The following is a 12402-nucleotide window of genomic DNA, read 5'->3' on the forward strand; positions in this document are numbered from 1 at the left end:
GAAGTTTCAAAATAGTTGGGGAGCCAATATCACATTAGCTGAATTAAGCAATCCTGGCTGGCGACCCCCCAGGCAGATACACGGTCCAGTCCCACCCTCCGGAAGTGGCCATCCATCTGCCACAGCCAGGGGTTACGTGTGCGTCCCCTCGGCCTGCTCAAGTAATAGAATTGAAACCAAAAAAGCGGAAAGGTAAAACGAGAAGCAACACAAAGCAAACTGTAAAATAGGAAAACAGAAACCAAAAAGAAAAAAGTATTAGAATGATGTGAGAGGGATATAGGGCTTTAGAATGAACAAACAGGCATGCTTAGGTCCCAACAGAAACACTTTATTAAAAGTGATACAAAATAACCTTACATTAAAATCAATACTAAGATATTGTATCAAAATCAATGCAAAATAACCTCGTATTACAAGTGATATCAAACAGTATTATATATTATAGCCAATAATAATAGGTGCAAAGATACAAATGATCATCACCCACCTTCACACATGGCCTGGGGAGCCCCTTTCAGTCCTGGCAGGAGACCAACACGCGAGTCCTGAGAAAGTGCCGGGCAATGCGCGCTTTATCCCACGGCTGAGCTCCTGTCAACACTGAGATCTCCCCCTTCCTTTATACTAATTTTGGGCGCTGCATGCGGGCAGGGGATGAGCTGGCTGGGCTCACCCCTCCCCTCAGGAAATGCGTTCTCAAATTTGCAATTTTGTCCGGGTAATGCTGCTTGCGGTTTCAATCAGAAATGATAAGACAAGTTCCCATAATCAATGCGTCCCCCTCCTCCTGAGGATGGGGTAAGTGTCCCACACACAGACCCCTAGGTACGGTTTCAATCAGAGATAATAAGACAAGTGTCCTTGAGCAATGCTTCCCTTCTTCCTGAAGACGAGGCAGGTGTCTCATACACCAATCAGTCCTGTGCAAAACATATTGGGCAACACCTTTCCTTGTCCTCAGGAAACCCCCCCAGAAAAACACGGTAAGCGTCCTTGAACAGGGTAAGCATCCCAGAACAAGGATATTTTCGGACAAGATAATGATACTCCTTTCTTTGAGTTTTTTTTTTGTGAAAAACAAGTTATATAAGTGATCAGTAAGAAATAACATGCATATGCAGTTCAACCTTGACACAGTAATATTATAGATGAATCATGAACTATTTCTAGTCATTGTCCTGCTGAAAACACCCATGACCTCTGATGCAGACCCAGCTTTCAGACACTGGGCCCTACATTGCGCCCCAAAATCTTTTGATAATCTTCAGATTTCATGGTGCCTTGCACACAGGCAAGGCATCTAGTGCCAGAGCCAGCAAAACATCCCCAAAACATCTTAGAACCTCCACCATGTTTGACTGTAGGTACTATGTTCTTTTCTTCTTAGGCCTCATTCCATTTTCTGTAAACAGTAGAATGATGAGCTTTACCAAAAAGCTCTACCTGGGTCTCATCTGTCCACAAGACGTTCTCCCAGAAGGATTTTTGCTTCCTCAAGTACATTTAAGCAAACTCAAATTCTGTCTTTTTATGTTTCTGCGTTAGCATAGTCATTATTATTACATAAATAAATAGGTTAATTTATTTTGGACTTGAATATCTTTGAATTATTGTGTTGTTTTTATTGATTTTCAAATTTTTACATTTGCATGTCTGCTGTGACAATCATGCAACATATTTCACCGTTGAAATACGTGGGTCCGCTTTTCCTGTTATCGAGTCTGTGCTTTTCTTACGCGGACGCTGCGGAGGAGCCAACAAAGTATAAGTTTAATTAAGTTAATTCTGGAAAAGGGTAGGGTTTTGAGAAACACTCACATACATCAGTCGTTATTTTATTTATGTCGTTTGTTATCTTGTTCGTTATTCGCTAAAATTTTATGGAAACCCACCCCAGACTGGTAAATGACCGGCGAATTATTGAAATTTAGCACTGAGACGTAATTGTTATATATTTATAATCTTAATCGTGGTGTATTTTTGAATATATCTGTCAAATTATTTTTGTAGGCCTACTTATTTTAAAGAAACCGTTCAACTGTATAAAACTGTATACAGTGCTGACGATCTCATAATTTAAGTTTCGTTTCCTCACTCCGCGGAGGTTGCTGTAATAAACGGTACTTAAGTGCGTACTTCCGTCATTATCTGTGTTAGTTGTCTTGAGTACTGCAGGTCATCAACTATGGGACCGAAATTTAAGAGATCTCTTGAAGGTGGACTACGTTTCATCGACTACCTTGAGGGGTCCGATGAAAACTGGGGAAATGACAAAAAACAGCTGAAAGAAATCTACAACAAGGACTTTAGAAACAGGTTAATGCATTTACTGCAAAACTCTTTCTCTCTCTCTCCCTCTCTCCCTCTCTCCCTCTATCTATCTATCTATCTATATATATATATATATATATATATATATATATATATATATATATATATATATATATAGAGAGAGAGAGAGAGAGAGAGAGAGAGAGAGAGACACCGCACACACAGCATTTATCGATAGTTATAATTTATCTGTTACTCCACAGGCATGAAGTCAGTTATCCGAATTTCTCAAGTGTTCTTTATGCTCTGGTGAGGTCCCGGAAAGCTACTGTGCGTGGAGACTGGGTAAGTAAAACCAGTAATCATATATTTGCATTATATAAGATAACATTTAATAATGGCTGTCTAATGGAACTCACAACCTTATTACGAAATAGAAGTTTAAAATTATAAGGAAAAGACAACCGTTATTATGAAACATATATTTAATTAATTGATTGAATATAAAACGACACAATTAATTATCGAAATATTTTTTATTCATGTATTTATTTATATAGGTATATATTTATTCCATTTTGAGCATTCTGTGGCTATACACCTTTTAATCACTGGTAGGAGTAGTGGAACCCACTGGAAGGGACGCACATCATACTCACATAAACATTAAAACCCCTTTAGAAGTTCAGAAATGGCAGTTAAACAAATCATATTTATTAGTACTGTGGGAGGAGACCACAATGCCCAGAAGGGACCTGTGCAACATGCAAGGAGTTTGCAAACTCCATGCACGTCGGACTGCAGTGGTCTTTGAAAACGTAGCCCTGGAGCTGTGGAAATGGAATCTTCGCAATGATTTGCCATAGTGGTCTTGGAAATTTTACAGATCTGGTTATTTGATGATTTGAGAGAGGCGCTGTCCCATAATGCTTGTTAACTGATATGTTCTTTTGTCTTCCAATATGTTTGTCATGGGTTTAATAATGGAACTCGAATCCTTCTGTGTATGTCTATTCCCCGCGACCCAGTAGGATCGGTAGCGGTTTGGAAAATGGATGGATGGATGGATGGATGGATGTCTATTGATGTACACATCACTCAGTAGGTTTACATGCACAGCTAAGTCGAGCAAAGGTTATAGCTCGACTATGCCGTTTAATCGGACTACTGTCCCAGTATACATGCATGGGAGGGGAATTGATTTATCGACCGAAGTATCAAAAAGTAACAAAATCAATGTGATTTTGTTGTTATAAATACTGAAGTATTTATGAAACAAAAAAGCAGTTCAACATACATTTTCCATAAACCAGTGTAGAAGTGTTTAAAACAGCAAGGAAGAAAATGATTTTGATTGAGAACACATGCAGCGCTCATGCAAAAGCCAAATTGAAGGTAAGAAAAAGCTTGAGTTTAATCTAGCTGAGTAGCAATGTAAGAATTGGATGTGCATGACATGCAATGTTGGTATTTATATCGCTCTTTATATTTATATTTATATTTTCGAATTCAATACAAAATGCCCCACCTAATGACAGTCGGTGCCGGTACTAATTTTTACGCCAGTGAAAAACCAACACATTGAAGTACAGTACTTTTGGTACCTTCTTGAAGTACCAAAAGTATGGTACCAGGTAAGGTGGAAAAGCGCCCTTTAGTTGATGCTGTACGTGCCGTACGTCCTCTGCTATACTCCAAGCATCTTCTGTGTACTGGCTTCTTCTGTTACTTCGGGGTCAAAGCCCATGGAGGGGGGTTAGGCTGTGGAGCATGTCAGCCTAGGGCAGTGTGAATCCGATTGAATGCACACATGCAGGAGTAAATCCCCTCCCAATCGCATTATCTAGGTGTCCATCAGCCCATCATGTTCCCGTTCACACCTGGCATTAACATGCGTCTCCGGATGCGTCTCGACTGACCGCTTGTAATCGGATCTTACTTTGCTGTGTGATAGAAAATTCATGATTATGCTAATCAGTAATCAATAATGGAACATAGATGATTATGCAAAATGCATATCTAATCAGTAATTAACAATGAAATTTATAGTGGTGCTGTTGATTTGCCCATAACGGTTGAAACAATATAATCTCACTTGAATTAATTAAATGTATCAAGCACAATGTACTAATGCAAGTTTGCTTAAGTAAGGGATTTCTATTTTCTAACATGTTTGCCATAATGAAGCTTGTTCAGCAAGGGGCCCGGGTCAAGGCAAAGGCATGACCTGAGAAGTAAGCTGTTGCAGAACATATTATAAATGCATGTATGTTATTGGATAAAGAATAATGTAGAAAAGAGAAGGAGGGCACACGAAGGAAGTGAGATGAAGTAATTGGATAAAATTAACTCGACTCAGAATGATATTGCAAAAGGAAAATTCCTGAATAGATGGACTTATTCTGAGCTGATAAGTGAGCCCCAAATAAGCAGAAGTAACTGCTGTCTTCAGATATCTGACCTTTTCTTGAACTGTCTGATGTCTGGCGCATTTTTGGCTATAAAATATGTATGCACTTGTTGTTCGGGGAGCAGAACACGAGACGCATGATTGCTGAGTGTCTGTTCCCTTTGAGCTCATCAGATAATAAAGATTGTCAAACACTTAAACATCCGACTTCAAGAAATGTCTTCCACAACTGCAACTTACTTAAATAGCAAGTGTTTGCACAATCTGTCAAACATTAAAAGTAGGAGAAGAGTTAATCAAAGCTATTTGCGCACTTCCCAAACCACCTAAAATGTTTGTATGGAATACCATAATACTCAAAACGTAATAAATATAAATAAATGAATATTTTAATAATTAATGTGTCCTTTTACTTTTGAATAATTCCCTAAAGGTATTATATTTCATAAATTTTGTTTTCTATGTATAATCTTTAAACTATTTTGTAATAATGTTGTGTTTAGTTCTTTATTTATCAAATAAATATTTATCTTTATTTATCTAAATATCAACATATTGTGGTAGTTAAATTATCGATCAACCTCGCTGATAACTGTAGTTGAGCCACGTAAAACTCTGGACCTTTCAGTTGGTGAGTAAGATAATCTCTTTTATTCGAGCAATGTGCAGTGTTTCCCCGAGATTTACAGCTTTTTTTATTGGGGGGGGGGGGGGGGGGTAGTGTTCCTGTGTTTCTTTTAATGACAGCAGTCAATATAAAAACTGAACTAACCATCAGAACATTTCTTTTATGACAATTAAGTGTGCAGCTTTTGTCACTGCAGTGTATCTTTCTGGGTTTCTGGAAGAACCTTTCTAGACCCTCTTGATATGGGAAGTGAGAAACGTCTGGCCCATTTATTGAGATCTGCATGCAGACTGCAAGATGGTCTCCTTGCAGTCTATTGCGAATGTTTGTCTTGAGCTGCAAATACATTAACTGTTAGGCTTTAAAAGTGATAGCTGATAGCTTAAAACAGTGATACAGTAAAATCCACTTATAACAGACTTCAAGGGACCTGGCAAAGCCGTCCCTTATATCCAAACTCCGTTATATCTAGAGTTTCTATATGACCAGAACACAACTACAGGACACCATTTACTCAGCAGAAACACTTATATAGGTATAGATTATTATATTGTACATGTAGTAATCCAACTTTACCTGACCTGATGTGTAACTATTAATAATCCCGACTACGTATCTGCGCTGGATATCACCGGCACGCCACGCGCCTTGTGGGCGGAGCCTGCATGTCCGTTATAAGTGAAATTCTGTTATATGCGAGTCCGCTATATCCGATGCTTTTTCTGCATGTTCGTAAAGGCGCACGGCCGAGACCAGCAGACCTCCTCCGTTATAGGCGATATTCTGTTATAAGCAAGTCCACTGTAGCGGGATTTTACTGTAGTTTAAAGCAGAAAATCCCATTGTGAAAGGTATTTATTACCCTGTTCATGGTTGAGTGGTCCCTCTCACAGTTTACACTTCTGACCGGGTGGTTGACGCAACAAATTTTCTGACGCGCCCTCTGTCCGCGGGTGGGAGTGTGCTCGCCTGTGTGTGCGCGCACGTGTCTGTGACAATGTATAGACCTGTTCTATAGGAAAGGTAAACTTAAATGACTTCTGCTGTGATCTGGTGCTATACAGAAAACAAAATTAACTTGACCGTCAAGGGGGGGCGAGGCGTGGCACCCCCCTATTACAATGGTAGGATTAACACTGAATCCAGTAAAGCGCTCCTGTCACACTCTGGCACTCAGTACCAAGTCACCCCGTGCATAAAGAGTAACCAGCTGATATGATAAACCATAACTCCCAATTCCCTATAAGGACTTCTAAGTCCTGATTGGTCACGAAACACCAACAAACCAAACTCAAACGTATAACAAACACAATTCTCCTGCTCTATTGGTTCACCTTGGTAGCAAAGTAAAATCCACCCATTATGCTCAATTTACCAGAATCTGTCTCGACTACTAGACTCTACTTGAAATATGTATATAGATATTGATTATATGACATTGAATCACTGCAAATACATGGTCAACATATTATTAGTTTGATTAACGTAACAATTACTTATAGATTTGCACTACCGCATAACATATTGCATATAGTCTACTGCGAATATTTTATAAATATAACTCTTTGTGTACCAGTTGGGGTGGTTTCAATTCCCTTCCTACAGACAGTCCCCCCCCCCCCCCCCACTCCATTGTCTCCACCTCCAAGGTCCGATCTCTCTTCAGCGTCTGTGGAACCAACCGCAGACAGCTATCATAAGACGAGGACACACGGTATTCAAAACAATCTCTTCTTGCCTATGGCCTAAGACATAACAGACCCAATATACCTCCCTCCCAGGCCTACCAATGTCCAAGGTTCCTTCCACAATATCAGTATTAAATCTTCTTGCAAATTATATATAGGTAAAGGTGATGAGATTGCATCATCTATGCAAAAACAAGAAACAAATTCACTTTTTTTACGAAAAGAAATTAACTAAGATGCCAATTTCCACTGAGGAAAAAGTTAGGACATCCTCACATTCATCATTATTTAAAATTCCTAGAATTAGATTCAGGTGCATCGTGTCAGATGAAAATGATTAGAACATCGTTACAGAGCTTTTTGGTGGAGCCTGTCTTATTTAAACCACAGACGTTTGGTTTGGTTTGCTCTTGATCGTTGGAGTGAGTGGTATCACCAGGGTGAGATGCAAAGAGCTCTCTGGGGCAAAAAAACCCACAAAGCTACAGACGAGTGGGGGCTGTTTGCAGGAAATCAGACCCAGGAAATAAAGGCTGCATAAAGTGCATATGCCTCATACCTCTTATCCGCCGGTTTGATCCGGTTCTGGGGGGGGGGGGGGATGCAAGGTATCTGTGTACCTCTATAAAGGGGATGTCAACTTAAAGTGTGGTGAGCCTAAGCAAAGAGATTTCAGACAGGCAGTTGTTCCCTGAGCTCAGAAAATAAAGTGACATCATAACCTGAAGCACCGACTGAGTGTCTTAAATTTCTATCGCAGGGTTAATATTATTATTTTTCATTCAGATATTTCTTTAGCTATATGTGAATGAGGTGGTCCGTCGCACACTTACGCGATGTCTTATCTGCAATATTTACATCTTCCTCCAAGTCATTCTCTATGATGAGATTATGTCTCCGGTCAAATGGTAAGTTTTCTTTAGTGTCCGGCATTGGATGTAGGCTTCAAGGTTTATTGGGATTCCTAATGAATCAGTTCTGGAATGGTCAAGTCAAAGCCTGGATCTGAATCCTATTGAGATACTATGGGGTGATTTGAAGCGGAAGTGCATGCAAGACACCTTTCAAACATCACACAGCTTAACGAATACTGCATTGGTGAGTGGGGAAAACTTTCTGCGAGTTGGTGTCAGAGATTGATAGATGGTTATAGGAAAGTGTAGGCGAGCAAGCAGGCAGGCAGACAATGGAAGCCGTGAATGCAGGCAAACAGGGTTTATTCACCGAACAAAGACTCACAGACAACGTTAATGACAGACCTAGGGAAACAGACTTGAACGCGGACTGAAATACGCAAGACTAAACGGCAGGAAATGCAGAACAGCTGGCAAACGGATGGATTCCACACGGGGTTAACGAGGTAGGCGTGGTCCACGAGAGGGCTGGACGGAGGAACGTGACAGAAACGTCTCATTGAGGTTATTTCAGCCAAAGGTGGAAATACCAGCTATTAGGGCACAGGGTGTCTTAAGTTTTTCCTCAGAAGGAATTGGCATGTTAGTTAATTTCCTTTGTTAAATAAGTGAATTTCTTTCTTGTAAGTGCATCACCTTGCAAAAACATCACCTTTATCTACAGATATAATTTGAAAGAAGATTTGATATTGATATTTCTTAATAAATATAATGACTAAAGTCCTCCATCTTTGCTAGGTGCACTTGGTGGTCCCGAACCAAAGGAGGAGACCCTACGGGCAGAATCAGCCCCGCAGTGCGCCTAGAGGACGTGATGTCTCTCAACCAACATGCAGTGGTGAAGTGGTTCCTGTTTTGCTGGATCTGGACCAGAGAAGCGGGTACCTCCTTCACGACCAAGAGTAAGAAATTTAGACATTCCTCAACGGAGCAGGAGTTCTGTAAATCTCATTCAGTATCTATTTTCCTGATACGTATATACAAAGACATAAGTAATTACTATAGAGATATACAAAGCGTTAAGGGTGGTGAATGGCTCAGTGGGCTAAGCATCTGTGCCTGTGATCAGAAGGTTACTAGTTCATGCCCAGCCCCAGCAAAATAGCCATGTGAGGAACTCCCAGCTCCCTGGGCACCACAAAGTAGCTGCCTTTTGCTGTGAGGCCCCGCCCCCAAGCTAGCTGTCGTCTGTATGGAGAGCAAGATGGAACACAGTAAAAAGATAATTTCCGCACAGAGATTAATAAAGTATCATTATTCTAAAACAATCATCAAAAGCTTATAGGTCTGTATAAGGTTGGTTTTTTGGCGTTTGCAGAAACAGGAGTGTGAATTCAATCTATAACATATGATGCTTTGATATATAAGATGCCCAACAGGGGAAATGGACACTGTTGAAAATGCAGATTTTTACAACATAATTTCTTTTGCTTGATCTTATTCATTCTTCCGAAATGTACTGGCTGTCACCGTAACGTGTCCTCAGGTATCCCTGTGATGACTGAGTGTTGTGCTGTATCTATAGGAGCATTAAGATCACTTCAGACGACGAGATCGTGGATGGCAAGATTGAGTTTGCTTTCTGCGATCTCCAAACGGCGTGCACTGTCAAGCTGGTTATTAACAACATAAGCACAAGCTTGGTGCATCTCACCGCAATCAGCATTTCACAAAGGATACATTGTTACAAGCTTACAGACGGGTCTAAGGTGACTTGTCCTCTACAGCTTAATCCAGGTATGGAACACGAATTACTTAATGTAAAAGGTGTATGTGTGTGTAAGTACCTATATATTTTTTTGCAGTAAGAATGGTGACATTTTCTTTCCTTCTTCATACTGTCCTTTTTGATTCTGCATGGTTCCATGTCTTATAATCAAATTTGTTCACTTTGTCTTTCATTTTTTTTCAACAGAAGGCATCCATGAAGTTTGGGTTGAATTTCAGTCTGACCACTATGGTGCCACTCAAGCCACTTTGGACTTTGAGTTCCAGAGGGACCCTCTTGGAAGTGCCCAGCCTTTTCGGGTCACTCGCTTGTTAGAGGCTAATTACCAGGGTCCTCTGACAGCAGACCTGGGACCCATTGCACCCTACAAACCCGTGCAGCTCCCTAAACAAAGCGATGTGGAGTCTAGGGAGGTAGAAGGGGTGAAACCAGACAGGTAGGCCGGGGTCTGGGGTTAGCTAAGGCTTCTACTGCTGGAGATGATGAGATAGGAAGCAGGTGAAGTGTTGGTGCAGGGATGATGCAGGTGGCATTTTAGTGGAGTGTCTTTCTTCATTACGTCGAGATGTGCAAATTAGTTGGTGTAAGATTATTAAGTCTGTAACATAATTATTGTATTTGATGGGGAGGATGTTTTACCTAAATAAAGTATTATCAATGCATAGCAACATATTAGTGGTACTCAGATATATAATAATACTAAAAGTGTAAAAGTAGCTCAGTGGTTAGCATTGTGACTTCATACGTATACAGTTTGAGGGTTAAATCCTGCCGGGGAGGCATGGTGGTGTACTGGTTAGCACTGTTGCCTCACACCTCTGGGACCCAGGTTCGAGTCTCCGGCTGGGTCACATGTGTGTGGAGTTTGCATGTTCTCCCCATGCCATCGTGGGGTTTTCTCCAGGTACTCCGGTTTCCCCCCCACAGTCCAAAAACATGCTGAGGCTAATTGGAGTTACTAAATTGCCCATAGGTGTGCATATGTGAGTGAATGGTGTGTGAGTGTGCCCTGTGATGGGCTGGCCCCCCATCCTGGGTTGTTCCCTGCCTCATGCCCATTGCTTCCAGGATAGGCTCCAGACCCCCCCCGCGACCCAGTAGGATAAGCGGTTTGGAAATTGGATGGATGGGTTTAATCCTACCTCTAGCTTTATGCTCCCTTTGTTGGTTTTCCTTAAGCAGACTGACTTACACTTAGTTCTTCTGGTAAGTTTTAATTACTCATAGTTAGCAGTTGCGTGTCTTGCGATCCAGTGTGTTGTCTTGAGCTTCCTGGCTCTGGGCATGTTCTAACTCTGTAGTAGTGATGCACGGATTGCAGTTATATCTGCGGACACTGTAGTTAATCGGCAGATCAGGCAGGCCGAGTCATAAAAATTAACATTCTGATTCATAGCGGATGGGGTTGCGAGTGGGTGATATATATCATAAATTAAGTCCATGTTGCAAATGTGAATATATTTGAGATTCATTTCATTCAGGTATGAAGTAGCAGACTAGACCCTTGTTGTGGTTAAAACTGCTGCCTTAAACCTCTGGGACTAATGTTTGAGTCACCCCCAGGGTTCCACATGTGAGGAGTTTGCATGTTCTCCATATGTCATTGCGGGGTTTCCTCTGGGTATTATGCTTTCCCCCCACAGTCAAAAAACATGCTGTTTAGTTTAATTGGAGCTACCAAATTGCCTGTAGGTGACTGTGCCCTGTGATGGGTTGGTGCCCACTCTGACTGGTAGCTGTAGGCTTCAGACCACTGTGATCCTGAAGTTGTTACAGAAAATGGATGGACTCTCACTGCAAGATCCATTTGTCATTGTTAATATTCTTAATCGTTTGTATTTGGGAAGTTGGAGTGACATACAGAATTTTATTATGAAGAGGTAATTGATTATTGAATATGCCAGCAGTTGTTTATTAATTGATTAATTTGGACAGCAGCCAAATGTTGTTATTATTAGCTTTTAAACTGTTTGTGTTTGGGAAATTGCAGTGACATTTTGAATGTAGTGTGAAGGTGGAAATATCTGTTGCTGTTTTTATTTTACCAAAAAAGAACAACATTGACTTCAATCAGTCTTTAGCTTTACCTTTATAGCACTGTTTTAACCACAGGTTTTACCAAGTGCTTCACAGACTTTGTAAATACAGTGGTTCTCAATCCTGTTCCTAACCCTCCCCCCTGCCAGAATGATTTCATTCCATCCCTACGTTAATCAGGCTTATATGGTCCTTAATAGGCTAATAATGAATGTGGAAGCATTGTGGATTGGAATGAAAACATTCTGGCAGGGGGGAGGGTTAGGAACAGGAGTGAGGACCACCTAAAAGATGAAAAAGAATATTTTGAATTTGTTTAAAACCAGCTCGATTCAGTACTGTATCATTGCTCTTGCCTATATCCCCACTGAGAAATACTGGTAATATGTGATCGGGTATCTAAATGGCAGGCTGGATGGGTGGGTGGCAATCTCTGTCACTCAGACGGAGATTTGATATATATAAAAGGCATGCATTTATTTCTAACACTACAACTAACACACGAGAGACATTACACTTAACACAAAACAGAATAAAATCAATGAGCAGGATGGAATATGGGAAGGCAGTAAGTAAATTTAAATGGGTGCCCTTAAAGGAGAATACTGTTCTACACAGCTAGCCCTCAATCTTGGAAGCGCGACCCACAATTATAAAACAGATGAACAGCGCAGGTTAGATTATCAAATGAATGAAAGGGAGTTTACATGGTTTGTGTATGG

At 40.7% G+C, this 12402-nt stretch overlaps 1 protein-coding gene across 2 annotated transcripts in view; it reads left to right on the forward strand.

Annotated features, from left to right (window-relative positions):
• Positions 1-1708: 1708 nt before the first annotated feature.
• Positions 1709-12402, forward strand: part of LOC125745259 (putative helicase mov-10-B.1) — a 31028-nt gene continuing 20334 nt past the window's right edge. The window contains exons 1-6 of one of the 2 annotated variants that reach the window (XM_049017923.1): positions 1709-1904; positions 2161-2319; positions 2538-2619; positions 8653-8816; positions 9440-9651; positions 9830-10079. In XM_049017923.1, coding sequence (XP_048873880.1) covers positions 2189-2319; positions 2538-2619; positions 8653-8816; positions 9440-9651; positions 9830-10079 — 839 coding nt within the window. In that variant the 5' untranslated portion in view covers positions 1709-1904; positions 2161-2188. The remainder of the gene's footprint in view (positions 1905-2160; positions 2320-2537; positions 2620-8652; positions 8817-9439; positions 9652-9829; positions 10080-12402) is intronic. The other variant, XM_049017921.1, reaches the window with a different exon arrangement.

Source organism: Brienomyrus brachyistius, chromosome 6 (assembly GCF_023856365.1).
Source record: "Brienomyrus brachyistius isolate T26 chromosome 6, BBRACH_0.4, whole genome shotgun sequence".
In the NCBI taxonomy this organism is placed as follows: Eukaryota; Metazoa; Chordata; class Actinopteri; order Osteoglossiformes; family Mormyridae; genus Brienomyrus; species Brienomyrus brachyistius.